The sequence below is a fragment of the Bos grunniens genome, chromosome 25 (genome assembly GCF_055505025.1).
Source record: "Bos grunniens cultivar Pamir isolate PY7600 chromosome 25, Bosgru_T2T1.0, whole genome shotgun sequence".
Taxonomy (NCBI): Eukaryota; Metazoa; Chordata; class Mammalia; order Artiodactyla; family Bovidae; genus Bos; species Bos grunniens.
Window position 1 is genome coordinate 41,555,216 of NC_141189.1, and position 21,701 is coordinate 41,576,916.

Here is a 21,701-nt window from a genome sequence, read left to right on the forward strand (position 1 = left end):
ATTAGAACTCTCACCAGAATGACAATGAAGAGAATGGAGAGGCAGATCAGGGTGCCAAAGACAGGCCTACTGGCCACACACGACAAGGGGCTGCATCCAGAACACAGTTTAAAACAAGTCGCACTGACAGCACCCAGATAATTCAGCAAGAGACTAAAACGCACTTTACAGGAGGCGACAACCCTCTGGGCAGTGAGCCTCTCTGAAGCGTTGCCTGCCATCACTGGCGACTGAAGAAACGCGGGACAGCGACAGCCACTGCTTACCCGCCTTTGGGCTGAGTAGACAGGGTGGGGTGCTAGTGAGGCCCCCCTGGCCCCGGGCGGGGGGTTGTTACCTGCCAGGATGACACACCCTGGGCCCGGCAGGTCCACTCAGGACATAGAAACGCGCAGGGCCCCTCAGGGCCGCAGCCCCAAGGCAGGAGGCGGGGAGGGGTCTACAACGTGGTGCCTTGTCCATGAAGACCGGAAACCAGGCTCCTCAGGGGCCCTTGGGGTCAAGTGGGAAGAGGCCAGGGCAGTAGTCGTCCTGGGTCAGGACAGGCCACCCCGGGGAGCAGGGACAGAATTAGCCCCAGGCTTCTCCCAACTCAGCGGGCTGACCACCAGCTACTGCAAGACTTGGGCAAGGCTAACCCGGCTGCCGCAGTCCCAACAAGGGTTCCCCAACACACACACACGCTCCCCAGGGATTTACAGGAAGTCCCAACCCAGGCCTGTGGGTGTCAGGCGACAGGCGCCGGCTGCTTGCCGGCTGGGAGCTTTTCGGTGCAGAGGCCCCAGGGCCTGACTCCTGCTGAGTCTGCACTTTCTACTGTGTAAATGCGTGTTTGCCCTGTAAACTTCTGGGTGTGGACTTTCTCCCTGCAGATCTATAATTTCTCAGAAGAGAAGCTGAGAGATGACCTGGAAAAAAGTCAAAGCTCGATAAAGGGAGGAAGACAAAGCCAGTCCTTGAGTCATGGCATGATCTGGGGAGGGGCCACGAGGCACGGGGTCTCTGGGCCCGGGGGCTCCTGCCTCACCCCCAGCCCTCCTCCTCGGCCTCACCGGGAGGCCTCCACAAGCCTAGCCTTATCCACGCATGGTTCCGCCTTTTTCAAGCCCTGATGACACAGGCCCTCCACCCCAGGGGGAGCAGAGGAAGAAGGGGTAGGCGGGCGCCGCAGCCACGGGCAGGGTCCTGGTGAAGGGGAGGGGCGGCTGGAGGCCAGCCCAGGGACGCAGCTGGGTCTGGAGGAGCCGCACCCTGCCTCCCACGTCTGACCCGGGGCTGACCTCAGGCCAGACACTGGCCCCGCCCGGCCTGCACAGTGTGGGGTGGCCGTGCCCCACGGGTACCCCAGAGGGCAGGAAGGGCCGCTACTGCGGGGGCTGGTCTCACGGCCCCAGGATGTGGCCCCCGAGGCCAGGCTACCCCCACTCTCCTCCCTGGAGAACAGGGCCGGGAAAGCAAACAGAGCTGCCAGGACCCGGCCAAGCATTCCTAGAAGAGGCTGGGGGTGGGGCACGGCCAGACAGCAGCTGACCCTGAGGTCACGGGAGAAGCGGAGGCTGGGCCAGGCCTGGGAGCTGACCGAGGACCCCACCCAGGTGGGGAGGAACAGGCGGGGCGTGGTCAGCATTCGGGGGACTGGCAGGCCCAGCTTAACTCCCACACAGCCATCGGCTGGGCAGGGAGCCCCCAGGAGCCCCGAAGGGCCCCCACCCCCAAGCAGGGGGCGGCTGAACACTAGCCCCTCACAGGCTGCTCCAAGGGAGACCCCCGCCCAGCACTGCCTTCAGCCCCAGCTCATGGCCAGCCCTGCAGGGGGATGGGGGCGGGGGAGCCAGGATGATGGGGATGGGCCTGCGGGCCTCAGAGCTGCACCCACCCTCCTTGCCCCTGAGGGCACGGTGGGCAGACGCTGCCCCCAGCCCGTCCCCTGTGCCACCTGCCCCACGCCCCGCTCTCAGAGCCGCCGCTGGCGCCCGGCAGGAGGGGGTTAACGGCGCTGGGGCCAGCAGCTGGGCTGGCCGGCAACACGGGTGCTGCCCCGCGGAGGGGAAATCCAGAGGGCAGGAGCAGCGGCCCAGCAGACGCCCGCTCCCGCTCGGCACGAGGGATGGCCCCAAGCAGAGGTGAGGCTCCCGCAGTCCTGCCACTCGCGCAGGGGTGGCCAGCCCATGCCCCAAGCCCACTATGGTAGGGGCTGCCCCCGGGAGGGCTTCGCTCTGGGAGCCCCCGGGGGAAGCGTGGCCACTTGTCTGGGGGGTCCGCCCACCTCCTCTCCCACCCTGGACCCAGGAGGGGGTGCGGGGGATGCAGGGCCCCGCACCACCCCAGGGCCCCGCCCAGGCCCCCCAACTCCTCAGAGGCCAGGCCAGTGCCACCCGGTCCCCTTGCGGAGCCTCACCCACCCCAGCTGCCGTGCCCACCCTGAGACCCGGAGCACTCAGGACAGGGAGGGGGCCCGCTGCGGGGGACAAGCCCAGTGCCCAGTGGAACTTTGGGGGGCCTTGAGGGGAAGCCTGGCATCCTTTGTCCAGTGATAGAACCAGTTTCCAGTGGTCAAAGGCCTGGGGCCCCATCGGCCCTCGAGGCTGGCACCCTCCTCCTCTCCCCATGCTGGCTCTGGGCTGAGTCCCTGGTACGTGCCACACACATACCAGGGAGGGAGGTGCCCCTGATTGGGGGGTCTGACTGGGGCAGTGGGCATCCAGCTCAGTGTCCAGGCCCTCAGGACAGCAAGCGCTTGCCCACCCAGGCCTGCTCCAGAAGGTTCTGTCGCTCACGCCTTCCTCCAGGCCTGCCTGGCAGCCTAGGCTGGCTCGAGTGTCCACCTTGGGGATGAGAGTGACACACGGCCTAGTGGCCAGGTCCCTGGTCCCCAGTTCCCTCTGGTCCTGCACAGTGGAAAGGGCAGCCGGTCTTGACCCGGAGGACGTCCCAGTCCTGCCCGTTGACGTGGGGCCCGCCTCTCTTGCCCACACCTTCCGCTCTGGTCAGCAGGGCCTTCTCTTAACGGGTGCGTGTCGTGGTCCTGGGGTGCAGCTGAGGCCTGGAAGGTCCCGTGTCTTGCTCCGACCTGAGTCCCCGTCCTGGGCCCCTCCCCAAGCCCCTCTCCCCGCAGGAGTCCCGGCCCTGGTGGTGCTGCTGGTCTCCTGGGCAGCGCTGGGTCCCCACGGCCTGGAGGGAGTGGAGCCCGTGGCGCCAGCAGACCCTGAGGGCCTGCAGTGCCCGGCTGTCTGCTCCTGTGGCCACGACGACTTCACGGACGAGCTCAGCGTCTTCTGCAGCTCCCGGAACCTCACGCGGCTGCCCGGGGGCCTCCCGCCCGGCACCAGGGCGCTCTGGCTGGACGGGAACAACTTCTCCTCCATCCCTGCGGCTGCCTTCCGGAACCTCTCGGGCCTGGGCTTCCTCAACCTGCAGGGCAGCGGGCTGGCCAGCCTGGAGCCGCAGGCGCTGCTGGGCCTGCGCAGCCTGTGCCACCTGCACCTGGAGCACAATCGTCTGCACGCGCTGGCGGCGCACACCTTCCTGCACACACCCGGCCTGGCCTCGCTCGGCCTCAGCAACAACCTGCTCAGCCGCCTGGACGAGGGCCTCTTCCGGGGCCTGGTGCACCTCTGGGACCTCAACCTGGGCTGGAACAGCCTGACTGTGCTGCCCGACACCGCGTTCCAGGGCCTGGCCGGCCTGCGGGAGCTGGTCCTGGCAGGTAACAAGCTGGCCTACCTGCAGCCTGCGCTCTTCTGTGGCCTGGGCGAGCTGCGAGAGCTGGATCTGAGCCGGAACACCCTGCGCAGCGTCAAGGCCAATGTCTTCGTCAAGCTGCCCAAGCTCCAGAAACTCTACCTGGACCACAACCTCGTGGCCGCCGTGGCCCCGGGTGCCTTCCTGGGCATGAAGGCACTGCGCTGGCTGGACCTGTCGCACAACCGCGTGGGCAGCCTCCTGGAGGACAGCTTCCCGGGGCTGCTGGGGCTGCATGTCCTGCGCCTCTCACACAATGCGCTTGCTGGCCTGCGGCCCCGCACCTTCAAGGACCTGCACTTCCTGGAGGAGCTGCAGCTCGGCCACAACCGTCTGCGGCAGCTGCCCGAGGAGGCCTTCGCGGGCCTGGGCCAGCTGGAGGTGCTGGCCCTCAACAACAACCAGCTGCAGGAGCTCAGGCCCGGCGGCTTCCTGGGCCTGCTCAACCTGGCTGTGCTCAACCTCTCCAGCAACTGTCTGCGTGACCTCCCGGAGCGGGCCTTCCAGGGCCTGGCCAAGCTGCACAGCCTGCACCTGGAGGGCGGCTGCCTGGCCCGCCTGGGCCCGCTTGCCTTCGCGGGCCTGTCGGGGCTGCGCCGGCTCTTCCTCAAGGGCAACAGCATCGCAGACGTGGACGAGCGCAGCCTGGGGGGCCTGGCTGAGCTGCTCGAGCTGGACCTGACTGCCAACCAGCTCACGCACCTGCCCGGCCGGCTCTTCCAGGACCTCGGCCGCCTAGAGTACCTCCTCCTCGCCCGCAACCGGCTGTCTGCGCTGCCGGTGGACGCCCTGGGGCCCCTGCAGCGCACCTTCTGGCTGGACGTCTCCCACAACCGCCTGGAGGCGCTGCCTGCGGCAGCGCTCGCACCACTCAGCCGCCTGCGCTTCCTCAGCCTCCGAAACAACTCGCTGAGGACCTTCGCACCGCAGCCCCCTGGCCTGGAGCGCCTGTGGCTCGAGGGCAACCCCTGGGACTGCGGCTGCGCGCTGGGCGCCCTGCGGGCCTTCGCCCTGCAGCAGCCAGCCTCCGTGCCCCGCTTTGTGCAGGCCCTGGCAGAGGGTGACGACGACCGCCAGCCGCCCGTGCTGGCCTACAACAACATCACCTGCGCCAGCCCGCCCAGCCTGGCGGGCCTCGACCTGCGCGACGTTGGCGAGGCCCACTTTGCCCACTGCTGACCCAAGGCTGCCCCGGCGTCCTGACGGGCCCTCGCGACCCCGGGGGGACACAGTTCGGGACCTGCGAGCCCCAGCCTGCTCCCTGAGAGCCTGTTCATGAGGGTCAGGGACACGGCCTCCCTAGCTGTCATCAATTAAAGCAACCAAATAAACGGGGCCACGTGTGAGGGCAGGGCTACAGCTCAGTGCGGGTGGGGTGCTAGCCAGCGCCCCTTTGGCTGCCGCGGCCCCATGGCCTGCCCTGCGCCCAGCCTCCCTTCTCATCTGTGAATCCCCAGGTCACCCCTCTGGGAGTGGTGGGCCTTCACTCGGGTCCTCCGGGAGCCTCACGTGTCAGCCCCTCACCAGCAGCGTCCTCAGAGGCAGCTTGGTCCTGGGAAAAGGGGGGTGGAGGGGGTGCGACCATCCCTCTCTGAGTCCCTGTGCTCCCAGCCAGACCCCTCACCCCCAAAGGAAGCCCCCCAGGGCGTACTCGTCACCACCCCCCCCCATGGAAGCGGGGGCCCAGGGCTGGCCCCCTGGCCTGGACACACCCCTGGCAGAGCACCGAGACTCTTCCCCGGGAGAGTGGCATGCAGGCCGCCGTTCCACCGCCCAGGATGCATCCCAGCTTCCCCAGGACCCACGCAGGGAAGAGGCCCGGGGCTCCGCTCCACACTCGCCTCTCCTGCCCGTCAGCCTGGCCCCCGGCCTGGGGCAGGCCCTCGGCTGTCTCTGGGCCAAGCCTGGCCACTCACACAGCAGGACTGCTGGCCAGTTCCTGGGACTCGGGGGTGGACACTGTCTGCATAGGACATGGTGACACGGGGTCCGGGCGGAATGCTCTAGAAAGGTCAGACATGTAAACACGGCTGTGTGATGCGTTTATTTCAGCTCCTCTGAGTTACAAGTTTGACCCCTGCCTGGGTGTCACCTCCTTCACTGGGATTCCGGGCCAGCGGGCCAGGCAAGATTCCAGACGCACCAGCTCTGTGGTGCATGAACAACGTGAAGACTTGGCTGTCGGGAGCAGCAGTCTGTCTGGGCCACAGGGGTACCAAGCTGTGCCAGCAGGGAGGGCAGGCCACGGCGCAGGGACCCCATGCCATCCCTGGGTGACTGGGCAGAGCCACTCACTGTCGGTGGCTCAGCCGAGATGCTGCCGAAGCTCCGCAAATGTCCAGGGTGGGCCCCGTGGGGAGAGGGGCACACGGGGCCTGGCTGGGCCCCTGCTCCAGACCTCCAGCCCCACAGCGCACAGGAGCGCTCAGCCCGCTTCAGTCAGGAGAGCCCTGCAGGCGTCTCGCTGAGAATCTTCTGGGCGATGGAGGAGAGCGCGGGGAAGGCGGGGCTGTCGGGGAAGTCCTGGATGAAGTCCCGGCCGTCCTCCAGGCTCCGCGTGAGCTCGGGGTCCAGGGGCACCGAGCCTGGGTGGGGGTGGAGAGTGGGCGGTGAGGGCCAGGCTGGGAGGCCCAGTCCACCCCCTCAGCCCAGGAGCCCACGGGCAGCACTGCCGAGGCCCCGCTGGACCCATTCCCGGGCTCAACCTCCCCAGGACGCCCAGCAGCCACCCAGCAGGCCCTGCCGCCTCCCGGGTGCTCCTGCAGAAGAAAGCACAGGGCGCCTGTGGCTGGCAGCTCTCACGGGGCGGGGAGTCGGCGGGGTGGGAGGAAGCCCCCTCTCCCCGGGGGGGGCAGGGCCCTGTGGCAGCCCCAGCCCACTCACCCAGGAAGGGGACGCCGGCATGTCTCGCCAGCTCCTCGCCGCCTCCCTTGGAGAAGACGTTGGTGCACTCCTGGGACACAGACACGGGGTCCACCTCCATCCTCTCTGCTCGCAGGGGGCGGGCGGGGTGGGGGGGAGCTGGCCGCCCATGCCCGCAATCGCCCAGGACTCACCGAGCAGTGGGGGCAGACAAAGCCGCTCATGTTCTCCACGAGCCCAATCACCCGCAGCCCCACCTTCCTGCAGAAGGTCAGCTCCCGCCTCACGTCCCCCACGGACACCGCCTGGAGACCGGGAAAGGGGCCGTGGCAGCAGGTGGGTACCCCGAAAACAGCCAAGATGGGTGAGGAGGACAGGGCAGAGCGTCTGCCCCGGGGCAAAGGCGCCCATGTGGGAACAGTACCTGGGGCGTGGTGACCACGAGGGCCCCCAGGGGGCTGTGGGGGCGCAGGGCGTCCACCACGGCCATGTGCTCATCAGAGGTCCCCGGGGGCGTGTCCACAAGCAGGTAGTCCAGCTGCCCCCAGGCCACATCGGACACAAACTGCTTTATCAGCGCTGCGGAGACCCAGGGAGGCTCAGGGTTGGGGGTAGCAGGCGGGCAGGCAGGGTCTCACTGGGCCCACGCTCCCCCCAGGGCAGGGTGACCTTTGGGCCCAGGCCCACCTGCATTCGGAGAGCTGTGTGTGCCACTGTGCGCCAGGAGCAGGGAGAGACCCTTCCCCAGCACCCCCAGGACTTCTGCTCAGGCCCTAGCTTCGATGGCTGGAGCGGGGATCCTCCAAGGGCAGATGTCTGTGCCCCAGAGAGATGGCCTGTGGGGAACGCCAGGCAGGCATGGCCTGGGAGCAGCCCCCACCCCGGGCCTGCTCCCACACCTGGCAGCCCCGCACTGGCCCTCGGAGGGAGCCGAACCCTGTCTGCTGAGGCAGAGGCACCAGAGCCTGCCCAGGTGCCCCACAGGGCGCCTTCCTGCCCGGGGAGGACCAGGCAGCTGAAGGCCTCATGGCTGCGGCTCACGCTCTCGCTCCCCAGGCCAACTGTCTGCGTACTTGCAGGCTTGACGGGTCAGGGTTGGGGGGAGCGTCTTGGAAGTGAAGACCGGCAACAGTCTTTCCCCCAGCGCCCGAGGTGGTGGGGCGGGTGGGGAGCAAGCAACCTGGCGTGGCATTACCGTTCTTCTTGGGGCCTCTCCACACCACAGCCTCGTCCGGCTGCTCCAGCAGGAAGCCCACAGACATGAGGGAGATGCTCTGCTCCCGGTCCACGAAGACAGGCACCCAGCCACTGTCGCCCTGGTGCACGGCCCTGCCCTGCGCCCGGAGCATGCGGGGGATGCTGGGGCCGCACAGGTCCACGTCCAGGATCCCCACCTGCAAGAGGGCGTCCAGGCGGCTTGTGAGGGCCTCTGACCAGGCGCTGCCCTGTGTGCCTACCCGAGAGAGCGGGGGCTCGCGAGGAGACAGGAGGCACTCACCTTTTTGCCCGCGTGGCGCAGGGCCAGTGCCAGCTCCGTGGAGATGGTGCTCTTCCCGACGCCCCCCTTTCCTGAGAGGACGAGGACGATGTGCCGGACGCCGGCCAGGTTTCCAGGCTCTGGTCGGAAAGACAGAGGGGAGGAGGGCCGGGTGTCTCCTTCGTACCTTCCTTCCGCTGCCCACTCACCATGGTCACCAGGCACTTCCTACACTCATGTCCTGAGAGGGCCGTCCTGAGACCTACCCCATCACCACACATGCAAATGTGGCCACGTGAGAGGGATTCCAGCAGACCCCAGACCCAAACCACTGCTTCCTCAGAAACGGTTGTCCCCGCTCGATCTGGAGCAGGGCTGCTGCGGCTAGAAATGCTGCAAACCCTCTGCTCTGCAGTGTGCACACGTGAGTGCATGCACACCTTGCATGCACGAGGCCAGTTCCAGCCAAAACCTCCCAGTGGCTCCAAGGGATGAGGGTGGAGACCAACGTGCTGCCGGCCCCTGTGCCAGCACCTCCAGGTCTGACCCCAGGGGGGCAGTGCCCTCCTCTGGGGGCAGAAGCGGCCCTCCTAGCAGCCCCGGCCTCCGGCTCAGGAGGCACCCACACCGTGTGAGGGCAGAGGAGTCAGGTCACTCGGATGGCTCAGTTTCGCCTTAAGAAACCCTGGGTACCCCCAGGGCGCCATAGTGCCAGTGCCAGACCCCAGGCAGACTCTGCCCCAGCTCCTGTTCCTCCCAGTGAGCCTGAAATGCCACCCTGAACACACGACTCCCACCCCTGCTACCCCACAGAGGCGCCATCTGTGTACAAACAACCCTCAGCCCCTGCAGAGAGCCCTGAGGACCTCACCACGGAGAGTCCTGCCTGGCCTGCAGCCAGCTGCTCACTCCCGCAGCCTCCCTGCACCCCGGCTCCCCAGGAAGGGCTCAGTGTGAGGTGAGTGAACACTGTCTCCCTCCTGACCCATCTCTCATGGACAGGTTCAAAGGCCGCTGCCACCAAAGGGTCCCTAGAAGGAACTCAGGGTGCACCTGGCCTCTCCACAGGCCCCGGGCGTAAGGCGGTGCAGTGCCTGTCCTGGGTCTCCGTCTGGAGATCCTGTACGGTGACAAGGAAAGGGCACCATCCCCCAGCCGCGGGTCACTGCCAACAAACACAAGCCTCGGCCACCTGCCTCAGGCTACCGTGATGACTTAAAAGGCTATTACTTAAACTGCTTTAATACCAGAAAGTAGTGGGGAGGGGGGGACTTCCCTGGTGGCTCAGTGGTGAAGAATCCTCCTGCCAATGCAGGAGACACTGGTTCGATCCCTGCTGTGGGAAGATCTCACATGCCACAGAGCAGCTAAGCTTGCCTGGGATTCTCCAGGCAAGAACACTGGAGTGGGTTGCCGTTTCCTTCTCCAGTGCATGAAAGTGAAAGTGAAGTTCCTCAGCCATGTCAGACCTTCAGCGACCCCACGGACTGCAGCCTTCCAGGCTCCTCCATCCATGGGATTTTCCAGGCAAGAGTACTGGAGCGGGCGCCATTGCCTTAAGTAAACTCAAAGGCTTATAAATGATGACAAATCAAATGCATACTACTACAGGGGACAGGCTGCCCGGAAGGGGCAAAGGAAAGCAGTGTCTCCCCACAGAGGAAGTGAAGGATCCCACGTGTGGATGAGAGGACCAACCAATCAAGCCTTAAGTCCAACCAAATCAAGATTACCTACCTGATACACTGGACAAGGATGGGAGTCTTTGTATGTAAAGAATCTCTCCAATAGGATACAAGCACCTGACAACAGAAGCTGCCTCTGGGCACAGGGAGGTTTACTGCATAGCCCGTGAGGCTTCTCGAATTTCTGTGTGCATTTGCCTCTTCGTTAAAATAAGTATTCATCATCAACCCCGAAACCATTCCCCTCACCTTGCAGCAAGTGTGCCCTTACCATAACAAGCTTCTTCTGATTTTTCTATCCAGTGTTATGTTTATAATCTGATGGATGAATCCAGCGTTGTAAACACTTTGTGCTCAAGATATCAGACCCGAAGTCTTTTAGAAAATAATGTGGCTAAGGTCCATCTAGTCAAGGCTATGGTTTTTCCAGTGGTCATGTATGGATGTGAGAGTTGGACTGTGAAGAAAACTGAGTGCCGTAGAATTGATGCTTTGGAACTGTGGTGTTGGAGAAGACTCTTTCGAGTCCCTTGGACTGCAAGGAGAGCCAACCAGTTCATCCTAAAGGAGATCAGTCCTGGGTGTTTATTGGAAGGACTGATGCTGAACCTGAAACTCAGCTTTAGCCACCTCACGTAAAGTGTTGACTCGCTGGAAAAGACCCTGATGCTGGGAGGGATTGGGGGCAGGAGGAGAAGGGGACGACAGAGGATGAGATGGCTGGATGGCATCACCGACTCGATGGACATGAGTTTGGGTAAACTCCGGGAGTGGGTGATGGACAAGGAGGCCTGGCGTGCTGGGATTCATGGGGTCGCAAAGAGTCGGACATAACTGAGCGACTTAACTGAATCTGTGCGAATCCGGCTGTGCCCAAGGTATACATTGGGTTCCATGCAGATTTTATTAAAAAAAAAAAAAAGGCTTAGGAAATCAGAATAAAACTTCTACAAAAAACAGAATGTGACGTTCAGGTTTCTCCTTCTTAGAGCGCCTTATTCAAGTAAGACTTCCTTCTAAGCGCCGTAATGACACGTGCGCGCACCTCTGAGAACTTTATACCGCAAATAAGGTGGTGTGCTGAAACCCGGAGCCGCGACTAGCAGCTGCGGGTCTGCCCTTTCCTTCTCGCCTCGGCGCCCGCCGACCCGCAACGCCCCGCGGCCACGCACACTCACCCGCAGCAGCTTCCATCCTCCCCTGCTCGCCCCGCGTCCTCCCCCTCGCAGCCCGCCTCCCTCCCATCTGAGTGAAGCGCCTTCGGGCCAATGGGCAACGCGAACCCGCCTCGGCTCTTTTTGATAGGCCCACGCGCGCTACCTTAGCCAATCAGATTGCGCAAGGGGTGCACGCAGGTTCCGGCGCAGACGACGTACAGGACAGGGACCCACTTCCGTGTCAACGCCCCAGCATGGGACCGCTTCGTTTGCCCGCCCCATGTCCAATAGGTGTGCGAGACTTGTCTCCAGCCGCTTCAGATGTGGCCAATGAGGACGTCGAGCTAGGATTGACAGGCCCAGCAGCCTCTCAGCAAGAGGCGTGTGCAGCGGGGCCCGCCCCTCTTTCGAACGCCGAAGTCAAGTGCACTGCGGGGCCAATGCGGCGCCGGGGGCGGACCGCGGGGCGGGGATTGTTTACGTCTTGCTCCGGAGCGGAAAGTAGGTCACGGCTGGCCCGGCTGAGCGCGGCGGCGCAGAGCGGCTGCAGGTGAGCGGCGGGCCTCGGCCGCTCCTCCCCGGGTCTTCCGGGCCCTGCTGCCCTGCCTGGGTCGGGACCCCACCGCACCCGTTGGCCTCGCGGAGCTGCGGGCGGCGCGGCCGGCGCGCCTTTGTTCCGGCGGCGGCGGCGGAGCCAGAAGAGGCGGGCGAGGCTCTGCGCCGCAGGCCGGGCGGGGCGGCGGGTGGGAGGAACCCCGCGACTTCGCCGACCCTTAGTGCGATACCCGACGGGGAAGCGACCCCTGCTGCAGCGGTGTTGTCTCGGGGCCGTGCATCCCGCGTGCACAGCCTGGCGCCTACTGTTGCCGTGGCGGTGGCGGGCGGGGCTTAGGCCGGGCCCGCCGTGGCCGGCTCCAGTAGCGAACCCGGGTCTGCAGACGGGCTCCCATCCCTCAAAAGCTGTGCCTGCGCGCGTCCCTTGCCATCCCTCGGGATCGTGGCGGGGGACAGTCCCGGTCCTCCTGGGGAATTTCAATACAAGATCCCAGAGATCGACTTGTAACTGTAAGTCAGGCTTGGAAGTTGAGAGCCAAAGAGGGGAGGGGAAAGCGTTCTGGGCAAAGGGCTGGAAAGAACCAGCAGCCGGAACAGGGCCGGAACTTGATGGGCTTGGTAGGATTTTGCATTTTATCCGGAGAACAATGGCAAGCCCTGAGAAGTTTATAACTTGGTAATTCAAAATTTTTTAAGATTTGTGTTTAGAAAAAGCTGGGTTGTAGTGAACGAAGTGGGCGGAGCCGGAGCGGAGGAGTCGTGCGGGGGTGGGGGAGGCGCGGTGGCGGCAGATGGTTCAGGACACCGTTGGAGGTGGTGTGGGGCGTGGAGGGCCGTGGTGGGAGGAGGTGTTGGGATGACTGCTGTGTGTCTGGCATGAGGAACTGGGAGAATGGAGATGCCATTTGTCAAACTAGACACTGGAGGAAGGGCAGGCAGGGCTTGAGATGCCCGAGGGACGGGTAGGCAGGACACTTGGGTTCCTGAGGCCAAACTCAGAGAGGGACCTTTGAGAGTCATGGATGTCTGGATGGTGTTCCACGCTCTCTATCTGAGTTTCATCAAGGTGCTTGGATCCTGGAGCGAGGTACAAGCTTGTGAAGAGAGTTCCAGACCTGGGTGGGCTGGCACAGGCTGCGGGACCTACTGGTGTGCTGTGTCTTTCTCTGCTCCGACCCTGTGGTTTCTTCCAGCTCCTGTCCACCATGGCCAGGCGCCCGCGGAGCAGCAGAGCATGGCATTTTGTCTTGAGTGCAGCCCGCCGAGATGCGGATGCCCGGGCTGTCGCTCTGGCAGGGACTGCCAACTGGGGCTACGACTCTGATGGGCAGGTAGGTCCAGTGGGTGAGGTCGGCATGGCTGGACAAAAGTGAGGAGACCCCTAGGGCAGGCACTGCCTGAACTGAGATGGGAAGGGAAAGATGGCCCTGGGGGCAGAGGAGGAGATCATCTTGGCTGGACCAGTCGCTGCACATGCTGTTTCTGCTCTCCCAAGCACTTCACACCAGTTAAGGGCACACGTGGCCTTGTGTGGTAGGACCCCAAGGCAGATACGTTTCTCTGTAGTGGGTGTCAGTGGGTATTTTGGTCAGTTCACTTAACAAAAACGTTTCCGTTCCATCTACTCAGCCGATTACAAGGGTGGTTATTGTTATCTCCAAGTGCAACTTTTTGGACATTTCCTCTGCCTGTTGAAGTCTGTGCTCTGTATTTGTGTATATGCACCTGAAAAAAAGAACTTTGATTCTTAAAGACAACCACTATTACTGTGCCTTCCTGTGCTCAGGATCCTGAGCTCTGCGAGGCCCAGGAACACAGAGGCCGTGAGGAGGGCGGCTCAGCTGTCTGTCTGCTGGGCAGGTTCCTGAGGGACCTGGGGCTTTGCAGCCGGAGCCTTGTCGCACTGACCCTGCAGGGGGCTGTATGCACTCTGTGTCTGCCGTGGGGAGCCTTGCAGTCAGGCTCCTGAACCTCTCAGGGCAGAGCTGGGCTTGGGCTCTGCCTTGAGTCACTGCCGCTGTTCTTGGGGATCTCTGACTTGGCTCTGGTCTGTTAACCTCACCCAGCCTTGGTGCCCTGGCTTATCCAGGTGTCTGGGGGGACAGATGTCTCTCCCCGCCACCTCCAGCATGAGGGCAGCTGAGAACCTGGAACCACCAGGCTTTGGGGCGGAATTGGAGCTGGTGGTATCCTGGGCCCCCTTCCCAGGCCTCCCTTAGCTCCCTGCCCAGGCCAGCAAGAGGCCCCGGCCTGCATTCCTGTCCCGCCTCCAGCTCCCACTGACCACGTGGCCCGGGCAGTCTTTCCTGCCTGCGTCTGCCTTGCTGGCTCATTGCTGTGGGATGCGGGAGGCATCCAGGGGCTGGAGGCGCGGTATCTGACACACACTTGCAGCTTGTCCTCTTGTCCAGCAGCCCTGAAGGCTACATGCACACATCGCTGCCCCTGCTGCTCTGAGCTCTCTGTGCAGCTTGTGGAGAGGCCAGTTCTGCCCTCCATGCAGGGGGTTACATGCTGGATGCCAAGCATGGGAACTCCAGGGCCAGCAATGCTCGGGTCTGCGCACTGGCTCGGGGAGGGGTGTATCCTCCCACAGCAGGGGGCCTGCCTGTTCCCCAAGAGCCGGGTGCTGGGGTCCCTCAGTCTTTCCACGGGTGCAGGTCTCTGATGGGCTTGACCTCCTCATTCACTGCCTGGCCTCTGCGTTGCTTCCCTCCTACTCAGGGCTGAGTGTGATCGAGCAGGGACTCCATCCTTGGGGGAGGAGGCAGGTGAGCAGGGAGCCGACAGGAAGGAAGAGGACGCAGAACTCAGGCCTGGCAGAGCCTCTTTGAACTGGTATCCAAGAGAGATCCAGGGGTGAACAGACCCCACCCCGACCCCAAGGGGACAAGGGTGGGCAGGACAGGGAGCCGGGTGGGGGCGGTGATGCTGTCTGAGGAGGGTAAGTCTGTGGGCTTTGCTCTCAGGGCAGCAGAATCTCAGGTCTGAACAGGTCCACTGGACTGCTGTGCAGAGGGCATTTTGGGCCAGAGGGGCACCCAGAGGCCAGGAGAGTGAGGGTGGAGGCCTGAGCCTGACCAGGAGCCCAGGCCAACCTGGGAGGGCTCAGCACAGGCACATAGAAGCGGTCTGTGCCTTGGGCCCTCGCTGGCTGGCCGGGGTCTGGAGCCCAGGTGGGCGTTTGGAGGCACTCTAGCTGGCTTTCAGGAGGGTCTGGTCAGTTGGTCTCCGGAACCTGACCAGCTTAGCCTTGGCGTCTGGTGCTGGGCTGATATCAGGCCCCTAAGGCTTGGAGTCTTTCCTGTGAGGACTGAGCCCCCGTGCAGAGGGCATGCGACCGCAGGGCTCCCTCAGCAGGGCCCTGTGACGGGGGTTGAGCTGCCCTGGGCACAGATGGGGAAGCTGCAATCTGGGCCGGGTGTGCAGGCCCTGTGATGGCGATCGGGCCCTAGGAGCCCAGCTGCTGCTCCGGGGAGACCAAGCTGCCTTCGTTAGGTCAGTGGTGGGCTTTGCCACGGACTCCCCTGTGTATCCGTGACCTAGGAGCTCTTGACCTTGAGGGATGGCTGAGCGTGCAGCCCTGCCAGGGGCTGATGAGCCACTGGGCCTCCAGGGCTCTTGACTCCATTCCCAGGAAGCTTCCTCGTGGTCGGCCTTTGAGGAGGAGGCCGGAAGAGGTGTCCATGGTTGCAGTGGCTGGCTGTGCCCCGGGGCCAGGGGTGGTCCTCTGGAGGCCAAGCCCCAGGTCCCTTCCTCCGGACATCCGGCTGTTGACCCATGGACCTGCAGCGGGGCAGGTGGATGGAGGGTGTCTGGGCCAGTGCCGGTAGGTCGGGCGGCAACATCTCCCATGTCCCTCAGCACAGCGACTCAGACTCCGACCCCGAGTGTGCGTCCCTACCGTCGTCCATCCCCAGCGCCGTGCCCGTGACCGGGGAGTCCTTCTGCGACTGTGACAGCCAGAGCGAGGCCTTCTGCGGCAGCCTGCACACCGCCCACCGGGGGCGGGACTGCCGCTGCGGCGAGGAGGATGAGTGTGAGTGCAGGGCCACAGTGGGCGGAGGGCCTCCAGGTGGGCCAGGGCTCAGCCGGGGCCTCTCACTCTCGCAGATTTCGACTGGGTCTGGGATGACCTGAACAAGTCCTCGGCCACCCTGCTGAGCTGTGACAACCGGAAGGTCAGCTTCCACATGGAGTACAGCTGCGGCACGGCAGCCATCCGGGGCACCAAGGAGCTGGGGGAGGGCCAGCACTTCTGGGAGATCAAGATGACGTCACCCGTCTATGGCACCGACATGGTGAGTGGCCGGTGGGGCCGGGAGGTGGGGGTGCTGCCAGGCGCCTCGGTCCCCTGCCCCCTCTGCCCACCCCCCTGTTCCCAGATGGTGGGCATCGGGACGTCGGACGTGGACCTGGACAAGTACCACCACACGTTCTGCAGCCTACTCGGCCGGGATGAGGACAGCTGGGGCCTCTCCTACACGGGTGCGTGGGGCCCGGGTGGGCGGGGCTGGGGGCCCCCAGGCCGCGGGGCTCACCCCGACCCCGCTGCCCCCAGGCCTCCTCCATCACAAGGGTGACAAGACAAGCTTCTCCTCGAGGTTCGGCCAGGGCTCCATCATCGGCGTGCACCTGGACACCTGGCATGGGACGCTGACCTTTTTCAAGAACAGGAAGTGCATAGGTGAGGCTGAGACCTCCTGTGGCCCCAGGGAGCAGGGTCAGAGCCCCTTGGGGGCTGAGTGCCCTGAGGCTGTTCCTACCCCCCGCCCCAGGTGTGGCGGCCACGCAGCTGCAGAACAAGAGGTTCTACCCAATGGTGTGCTCCACGGCGGCCAAGAGCAGCATGAAGGTGATCCGCTCGTGCGCCAGCGTTACCTCCCTGCAGTACCTGTGCTGCTTCCGCCTGCGCCAGCTGCGGCCCGGTTCGGGGGACACGCTCGAGGGCCTGCCCCTGCCACCTGGCCTCAAACAGGTGCTGCACCACAAGCTGGGCTGGGTCCTGAGCATGAGCCGCCAACCCCCGGCGCCCTCGCCCGCGGCCAACGGCCCCGAGCCCCGGCGCTGCCAGCGGAAGCGCTGCCGAAGGACCTAGCCTGCTCCCTCATCGAGACCCCCTGGGGCTGGGACAGCGAGGTCCCCGCCCCTGCCTGTGAACTGCCCCATGGCCGCCGAGGGGAGGACCGAGCTGAGGTTTGTCCCGCTGCCCCTCTGCTGCCTGAGGCTGGGACGGGCCTCGCTGTGGGGGCTCCGGGCTGTCAGCCCTGTGACCCCGAGACCCAGCCTGTCTGCTCCGGTGCTGGGCGTGAGAACAGCTGCCGCCCAAGCGCATCTGGGTTCAGGTCTGGGGGGCTGGCAGGGGAGGGGCTGTGGGGCTGTGGGCTGCTGCCTGCAAGGAGGATGCTCCTTGAGAGGTTGGCTCTCCCTGCCACCACCGGCCTCAGGTTTTTCTTAACTTGCTTTGCATGTTGTCAGCTCTGTTCCTCCTGTCTGAGGCTGAAAGCGACCATAATAAACTCTTAAATCTGATGTCCAGCTGCCTATAGAACGAAGCGGGTCAAAGTGAGGCCTGGGGCTCACAGGTGTCTGCACTTGTCTCCTCTTGGGGCCTCACGATACCCTGGGGAGAGGTAGCCGGGTTTTCTCCTCCCTCTAAAGCTTGTCTTAAAAATGAAGGTGCTCCCCCCCAGCCTCCCAGTGATGGAAGTTTCCCCTGTGGGACCCGAGGCCCCTGCAGCCCTTCCTGCCAGTGCCAGCTGTCTACCAGCCCCTAGGCCAGGGTGCACACCTAGAGCATGTGAGCCCCGCCCCCTACCGTCTCTAGACCTTACGCAGGCGAGAAAAGAATTTCCACTTCTCCTCCCAGTTATGCAAGATTTTTCTCTGCTGCCCCCTCATCCCCCAGCTCGGGGTCATACCCGACCGAGAGCCCGGGGTGTGGGGCGCACCACCCCCGTGGTTTCCCACAGGTCCCCCGGGCAGCTGTGTTCTCTCCTGCCTGCAGGCAGGGGAGGCGTGGTCAGGAGCCCAGGTCCAGCAGGAGGTCGGGGTCAGTGGTGGTCAGGAAGAGGCAGACGCGGCGGGAGAGGTCGGGCCCCACCCTGCGGGGCGGCACACCCTTGCCCGTCTTCACCGGGAGGTCGGCCAGCAGGCCCAGGCGCTCCTGCTCGGTGCCACAGGCCATGTACGCCTAGGGCGGGTGCAGGGGTGAGCAGCAGGCCTTGGGAGCCGGCCCCTGTACCCAGGGTCTGGATGAGGGTGGGCACCCACCTGCTGCAGCAGGCGGGGGGATGGGAAGGCGCTGACAATGGCGTCGGCCACAGCCGGGCTGACGCGGTTGAACTGCTTGACCTGCCGCCACCAGGCCCGCCGCAGCCCCGTGCCATCTCTGGCCACTTGCTCACCTGCCGCCCAGCGCCCAGAGGTACAGAAGGGGAAGGCCCCAGACTCCCGGGCCTGCCTGGGGAAGGGGTGCAGGGAGGTGCTAGAGGCTCCTTGCCTCTGCCGAGCACCCTGCCCCCCCCTCAACAGAGCCTGGGACCCCTCAGCCCTGGGACACCGCCGCTCCCGGCCCCCCAGCAGCTCCCAGAAGGGGGAGAGGCACGCACTTGAAGGGGCGCTGGGCGAGGGCCTTGGTGAAGGCACACACGTGCTGGCTCAGCTCCTGCCAGGAGGCTACCAGCAGCACATCCACGTTTGCCCAGAGCTGCAGGCGCACCAGGGCCTAGGTGGGAGTGACCGTGGTGTGGGGCACAGGGTTCCCCAACAACACATGCCCCCACGGGCCACACCAGCCCCGATGTGCCCTGGACAGCAGCCAAGGACCAGGCCCCAGGCCCACCTGACTGCCTCACCTCCTCCACCTCAGGCCAGCCGACCGCCACCTCGGCGCGAGTGACCGCTGGATGCTCTGGCTGCTGTGTCTCCTGGGTGCTGGGCTTCTGAGACCTGGGCAGATGGACCGTCCCTCTGGCCTCCCCCGACCCTCCTCCCTCGCCCAGAGCTGCCCAAGGGAGGGGGTCAGCTGTGACACCAGCCCCCAGAGCCACCCCGCCTTCCCCCTGAACCCTCCCGTCCCGGTGAGGCAGGCCAAGGGTGTCAGGGTGACCAGTACCACAGGTAAGCGTCCAGCCCAATGACAGCTAGGTGGGGACGGGCAGGGCTCTCAGGTGTGACCCAGGGCACAGGACAGGTCGGGCCACGTACCTGCAAGCCAAGGAGGCTCACCTGTTCCTCGGGGATGTGGCAGGTGGGGTCCACCGGCCAGCACCAGCTTGCAGGAAGCAGGGGAGCCAGCCCAAGAAAGACCCCTCGGTGCTGGGAGGGGCGGGGTGGACTCCTCCACCCAGCCTGCTCTTCAGAAAACCAGCCCTGTGCTTCCCACAGGAAAGTCTACAAAAGTCCCCAGGCACATCCCAAGCACCTAGAAGACTTGGACTGAAAACCCCTCCCCATTCCTGGCCCACCTCTAACTAGCATAGAACAGGTGCTTGATGAACTGTGAACCCTGACGTCCAGGGTCTGGCAGAGGGTCGGACCTAAACACACTCTGGTGCAAACGTCAGCTGAGAGCAATCCCTATTTCTCCTCGCACCAGGAGGGGCTGGGTTGTGGGGTGTCACAAGGCCGACTGCACAGCCAGCCTGCGGCCCTGGTCGCCTGGCCCCCACCCGCAGTTGACCACCTAACTTCTGACTCAGGGCTCAAGAGTACCTGCCCTATCGTGGCTTCTACAGCCCAGCGGTTTCCCCCACTTCAGCCCTGATGCCCAAAGCAGAGCGCCCAGCCCTGCCATCTGCCGACAAGGCTCTTTGCCTGCTCCCCTACCGCACCTGGGTCAGCTGGAGGACGCCTCGCACAAACTCTTCGGGCTCCAGCAGCAGCAGCACGTGGGGCTCATCCTCAGCCCACACCTCAGGGGGCACCTGGGGAACATGGGGGGCGCTGCTGCCCACCCCAGGCCACAGTCCGGGCCCCCAGGAGTGCTGGGGCTCACACAGGTTCTCCCCGGACTGCTCTCCAGCCCAGCGTCCCGACTTTTACTAACACCGACCCAGAGTGCCAGGCGTCTATGCCTGCGGCCACAGCCTTGGACGGGCCGAGAGGGCCGGTCCCTCAGCGCGGCCCTTCCTTCAGGCTCTGGGTCCCAGCCTTGTACAGCCCGCTCCGCGACTCCCATTCTCAGTTCACTGCTCTGGGAAACGTGCCTCTCAGAGCAGCTCTGCCAAGTGAAACACCCAACCCAGGGCTGCACTCGGCCCCCACCCCCGGGACACTCACACCGCGCGGGCAAGGGTCTGGGCTCTCTCGGCTCCAGCGGAGGCTCCGCGCCGGGCGCTGCGGCTCCGCGCGGGGCTCACAGCCCAGGGCGTGCAGGGCCTCCATCAGGGTGTCGGCACCGGCGTCTTCCAGGACGGCTGGGACGGGGCGCAGGGGGGCCGGCGGTCACTGCTCCCTCCCCCGCGCGGGCACCGGACACCCACCGCCCAGACAGCGCGCTGCCAGCACTGACCCCCGGCCGGCTCCCAAGGCGCAGGGAGGAGTCCGTCCAACCGGGCCCAAGGCCGGGCTCCCACCCGGGCGGCTCTCCGTACCTGGGTCCACGAGCACCGCCAGGCGACGCACTGCCTGCCCGGGCCGCAGCCGCCGCAGCGCCTCGGCCGCCGGCCTGCGCTCTTCAGCCGGGTCCCGGCCCCTCGCAGGGGTCTCCGCGCCAGCCGGGCCTTCGGCGTCCGAATCCGAGATCTCCCACGTCGGGAGCCGCCGCTCTCCCAGGCCCCGGCGGGCGCTCCCGGCCCTCCCGGGTCCAGCCCTAGCCATGGCCCGCCCGGCCCCTTCTCCGCTTCCGGCCGTGCCCGGACTTCTTTACGGGGGACACACCCGCCGCTTCCGGCGCCAGGCGGGTCTGCAGCGCGCGGCGGCGGCGGCGTCTTTCCGCCCGACCGCGGAGGCCGCCCTGGCCATGGCGCGCAGGAAGGTGCGGCCGCGGCTGATCGCTGAGCTGGCCCGCCGTGTGCGGGCCCTGCGCGAGCAGCGGGAGCGGCCGCGCGACTCAGTGCGCTACGCCCTGGACTACGAGACGCTGATACGGCCGCACTCGGGCCGCAAGCTGCCCTTGCGAGCCTGGGTCGACGTGCGCCGCGAGAGTCGGCTCCTGCAGCTGCTCGGCCGCCTTCCGTTCTTCGGCCTGGGCCGCCTGGTCACGCGCAAGTCCTGGCTGTGGCAGCACGACGAGCCATGCTACTGGCGCCTCACGCGTGTCCGGCCGGACTACACGGCGCAGGTGCGCGCATCGGGAGCTCCGCGCCGCTCCCGGCTCCGCGGGGCTCCGGCGCCTCCCCTGCGCGCCACCGAGTGGGAGGGGGTCTCCTGTCGCCCGACCCCTGGGCGAGCGCTTTCCGAGCTGACCTCCTCCCCCACTTGCTTTACAGAACCTGGACCATGGGAAGGCTTGGGGCATCCTAACCTTCAAAGGTAAGGTGTCGGAGACTCGGTGGGGAGGCTGCCCGCAACAGGTTGTTCCGGCAACGTCTGAGCGCGGGTCCCCGGTCTCCTCTCCCCAGGAAAGACGGAGAGTGAGGCCCGGGAGATCGAGCAGGTCATGCACCACGACTGGCGGCTGGTGCCCAAACACGAGGAGGAGGCCTTCACCTCTTTCACCCCGGCGCCAGAGGAGACGCCGCGCCCCGTCCCCTATCCGCCGCTCCTCCGGGCCATGATTCTAGCAGAGCGACAGAAAAACGGAGATCCTAGCACGGAGGAGCCCATGCTCAGCTTGGAGAGGATACGCACTGATCCCTGGGACTATCCGGAGAATCAGGAGGCGAAGAAAAAGACCAAGGGCACTGCAGTCTAAAGTGCGGGAGCGGGCAGGCTGCCCCAAGGGTGCAAGACAGGGCACCCCTTTGGGTCACACCGGAATCAGCCCCTCTGGTATCTTGGATCTGACCTCCCCGCCAACTTGTCGAGGATTTACGTTTTCGTAGAAAGGGTGCGGTCTGCACCCTGGTTCCCCTGTCCCGGCTTCCCCAACTCGCAGATCTATCTGACTGCCAGAAGTGGCTCCTGGGGGGCACGCTGGAAGCAGCAGGGCAGCAAGTGTGGAGCCCAGTGCTGGCCTGTCACTTCCACCTTGGCTCCCCTTCCCACGACCCGGGCAGAAACTGAACGCGAATAAAGGAACATGAAGTAGCCTGGGATGTGGCTTCTTTTGAGTTTGGG

The 21,701-nt window shown here is 65.1% G+C and overlaps 5 protein-coding genes across 19 annotated transcripts; 3 read left to right on the plus strand and 2 right to left on the minus strand.

Moving 5' to 3' along the window:
• The first annotated feature begins 1,521 nt into the window (after positions 1-1,521).
• On the plus strand, positions 1,522-5,766 carry IGFALS (insulin like growth factor binding protein acid labile subunit). Of its 2 annotated transcripts, none has more exons than XM_086376440.1 (2): positions 1,522-2,123; positions 3,101-5,766. In XM_086376440.1, exons 1-2 carry the CDS (start codon positions 2,108-2,110, stop codon positions 4,918-4,920), a joined length of 1,836 nt encoding a protein of 611 aa, XP_086232566.1. In that variant the 5' UTR covers positions 1,522-2,107; the 3' UTR covers positions 4,921-5,766. The 2 variants fall into 2 exon arrangements, with proteins under 2 accessions (XP_086232566.1, XP_086232567.1); XM_086376441.1 differs by having other exon boundaries at positions 2,093-2,123; positions 3,116-5,766.
• NUBP2 (NUBP iron-sulfur cluster assembly factor 2, cytosolic) lies at positions 5,767-10,997 on the minus strand. 4 transcript variants are annotated; one of them, XR_015154902.1, is made up of 8 exons: positions 10,944-10,997; positions 8,102-8,220; positions 7,799-7,997; positions 7,291-7,439; positions 7,028-7,182; positions 6,798-6,908; positions 6,625-6,694; positions 5,767-6,326 (listed from the first exon to the last, which is right to left on the minus strand). XR_015154902.1 is itself a non-coding variant. In XM_086376460.1 (7 exons), exons 1-7 carry the CDS (start codon positions 10,957-10,959, stop codon positions 6,181-6,183), a joined length of 816 nt encoding a protein of 271 aa, XP_086232586.1. In that variant the 5' UTR covers positions 10,960-10,997; the 3' UTR covers positions 5,767-6,180. The 4 variants fall into 4 exon arrangements, 3 of the variants coding, with proteins under 3 accessions (XP_086232586.1, XP_086232587.1, XP_086232588.1); XM_086376460.1 differs by lacking the exon at positions 7,291-7,439; XM_086376461.1 differs by lacking the exon at positions 7,291-7,439 and having other exon boundaries at positions 10,811-10,997.
• Positions 10,998-11,425: 428 nt separating this feature from the next.
• Positions 11,426-17,009, plus strand: SPSB3 (splA/ryanodine receptor domain and SOCS box containing 3). Of its 7 annotated transcripts, none has more exons than XM_086376453.1 (7): positions 11,426-11,987; positions 12,671-12,808; positions 14,202-15,516; positions 15,591-15,778; positions 15,863-15,965; positions 16,039-16,164; positions 16,256-17,009. In XM_086376453.1, the coding sequence occupies exons 3-7, from the start codon at positions 15,258-15,260 to the stop codon at positions 16,573-16,575; spliced, it is 996 nt and encodes a 331-aa protein (XP_086232579.1). In that variant the 5' UTR covers positions 11,426-11,987; positions 12,671-12,808; positions 14,202-15,257; the 3' UTR covers positions 16,576-17,009. The 7 variants fall into 7 exon arrangements, with proteins under 7 accessions (XP_086232579.1, XP_086232578.1, XP_086232582.1 ...); XM_086376452.1 differs by having other exon boundaries at positions 15,342-15,516; XM_086376456.1 differs by having other exon boundaries at positions 11,426-11,483; positions 15,342-15,516.
• Positions 17,010-17,340: 331 nt separating this feature from the next.
• EME2 (essential meiotic structure-specific endonuclease subunit 2) lies at positions 17,341-20,370 on the minus strand. Of its 5 annotated transcripts, none has more exons than XM_086376448.1 (8): positions 20,075-20,300; positions 19,761-19,897; positions 19,313-19,405; positions 18,595-18,686; positions 18,335-18,428; positions 18,089-18,204; positions 17,751-17,936; positions 17,341-17,670 (listed from the first exon to the last, which is right to left on the minus strand). In XM_086376448.1, the coding sequence occupies exons 1-8, from the start codon at positions 20,298-20,300 to the stop codon at positions 17,610-17,612; spliced, it is 1,005 nt and encodes a 334-aa protein (XP_086232574.1). In that variant the 3' UTR covers positions 17,341-17,609. The 5 variants fall into 5 exon arrangements, with proteins under 5 accessions (XP_086232574.1, XP_086232572.1, XP_086232573.1 ...); XM_086376446.1 differs by having other exon boundaries at positions 17,751-17,940; XM_086376447.1 differs by lacking the exon at positions 19,313-19,405 and having other exon boundaries at positions 17,751-17,940; positions 20,075-20,370.
• A 1-nt stretch (position 20,371) lies between these two features.
• On the plus strand, positions 20,372-21,671 carry MRPS34 (mitochondrial ribosomal protein S34). The gene is made up of 3 exons (XM_086376442.1): positions 20,372-20,763; positions 20,912-20,954; positions 21,044-21,671. The coding sequence occupies exons 1-3, from the start codon at positions 20,443-20,445 to the stop codon at positions 21,334-21,336; spliced, it is 657 nt and encodes a 218-aa protein (XP_086232568.1). The 5' UTR covers positions 20,372-20,442; the 3' UTR covers positions 21,337-21,671.
• Positions 21,672-21,701: the final 30 nt, after the last annotated feature.

Coding starts and splice junctions, on each gene's coding strand:
- MRPS34 (XM_086376442.1), top strand. CDS start 20,443: ATGGCGCGCAGGAAGGTGCGGCCGCGGCTGATCGCTGAGCTGGCCCGC. Junction 20,764..20,911: donor GGCCGGACTACACGGCGCAG/GTGCGCGCATCG, acceptor CTTGCTTTACAG/AACCTGGACCATGGGAAGGC. Junction 20,955..21,043: donor GGGCATCCTAACCTTCAAAG/GTAAGGTGTCGG, acceptor TCCTCTCCCCAG/GAAAGACGGAGAGTGAGGCC.
- NUBP2 (XM_086376460.1), bottom strand. Junction 7,998..8,101: donor TGCGCCACGCGGGCAAAAAG/GTGAGTGCCTCC, acceptor GCCCTCTTGCAG/GTGGGGATCCTGGACGTGGA. Junction 7,183..7,798: donor GAGAGGCCCCAAGAAGAACG/GTAATGCCACGC, acceptor GGGTCTCCGCAG/CGCTGATAAAGCAGTTTGTG.
- SPSB3 (XM_086376450.1), top strand. CDS start 12,683: ATGGCCAGGCGCCCGCGGAGCAGCAGAGCATGGCATTTTGTCTTGAGT. Junction 12,809..15,341: donor GCTACGACTCTGATGGGCAG/GTAGGTCCAGTG, acceptor CATGTCCCTCAG/CACAGCGACTCAGACTCCGA. Junction 15,966..16,038: donor CTGGGGCCTCTCCTACACGG/GTGCGTGGGGCC, acceptor CGCTGCCCCCAG/GCCTCCTCCATCACAAGGGT.
- EME2 (XM_086376443.1), bottom strand. CDS start 20,300: ATGGCTAGGGCTGGACCCGGGAGGGCCGGGAGCGCCCGCCGGGGCCTG. Junction 19,406..19,760: donor CAGACCCTTGCCCGCGCGGT/GTGAGTGTCCCG, acceptor CATGTTCCCCAG/GTGCCCCCTGAGGTGTGGGC. Junction 18,429..18,594: donor GGGCTGGACGCTTACCTGTG/GTACTGGTCACC, acceptor CCATCTGCCCAG/GTCTCAGAAGCCCAGCACCC.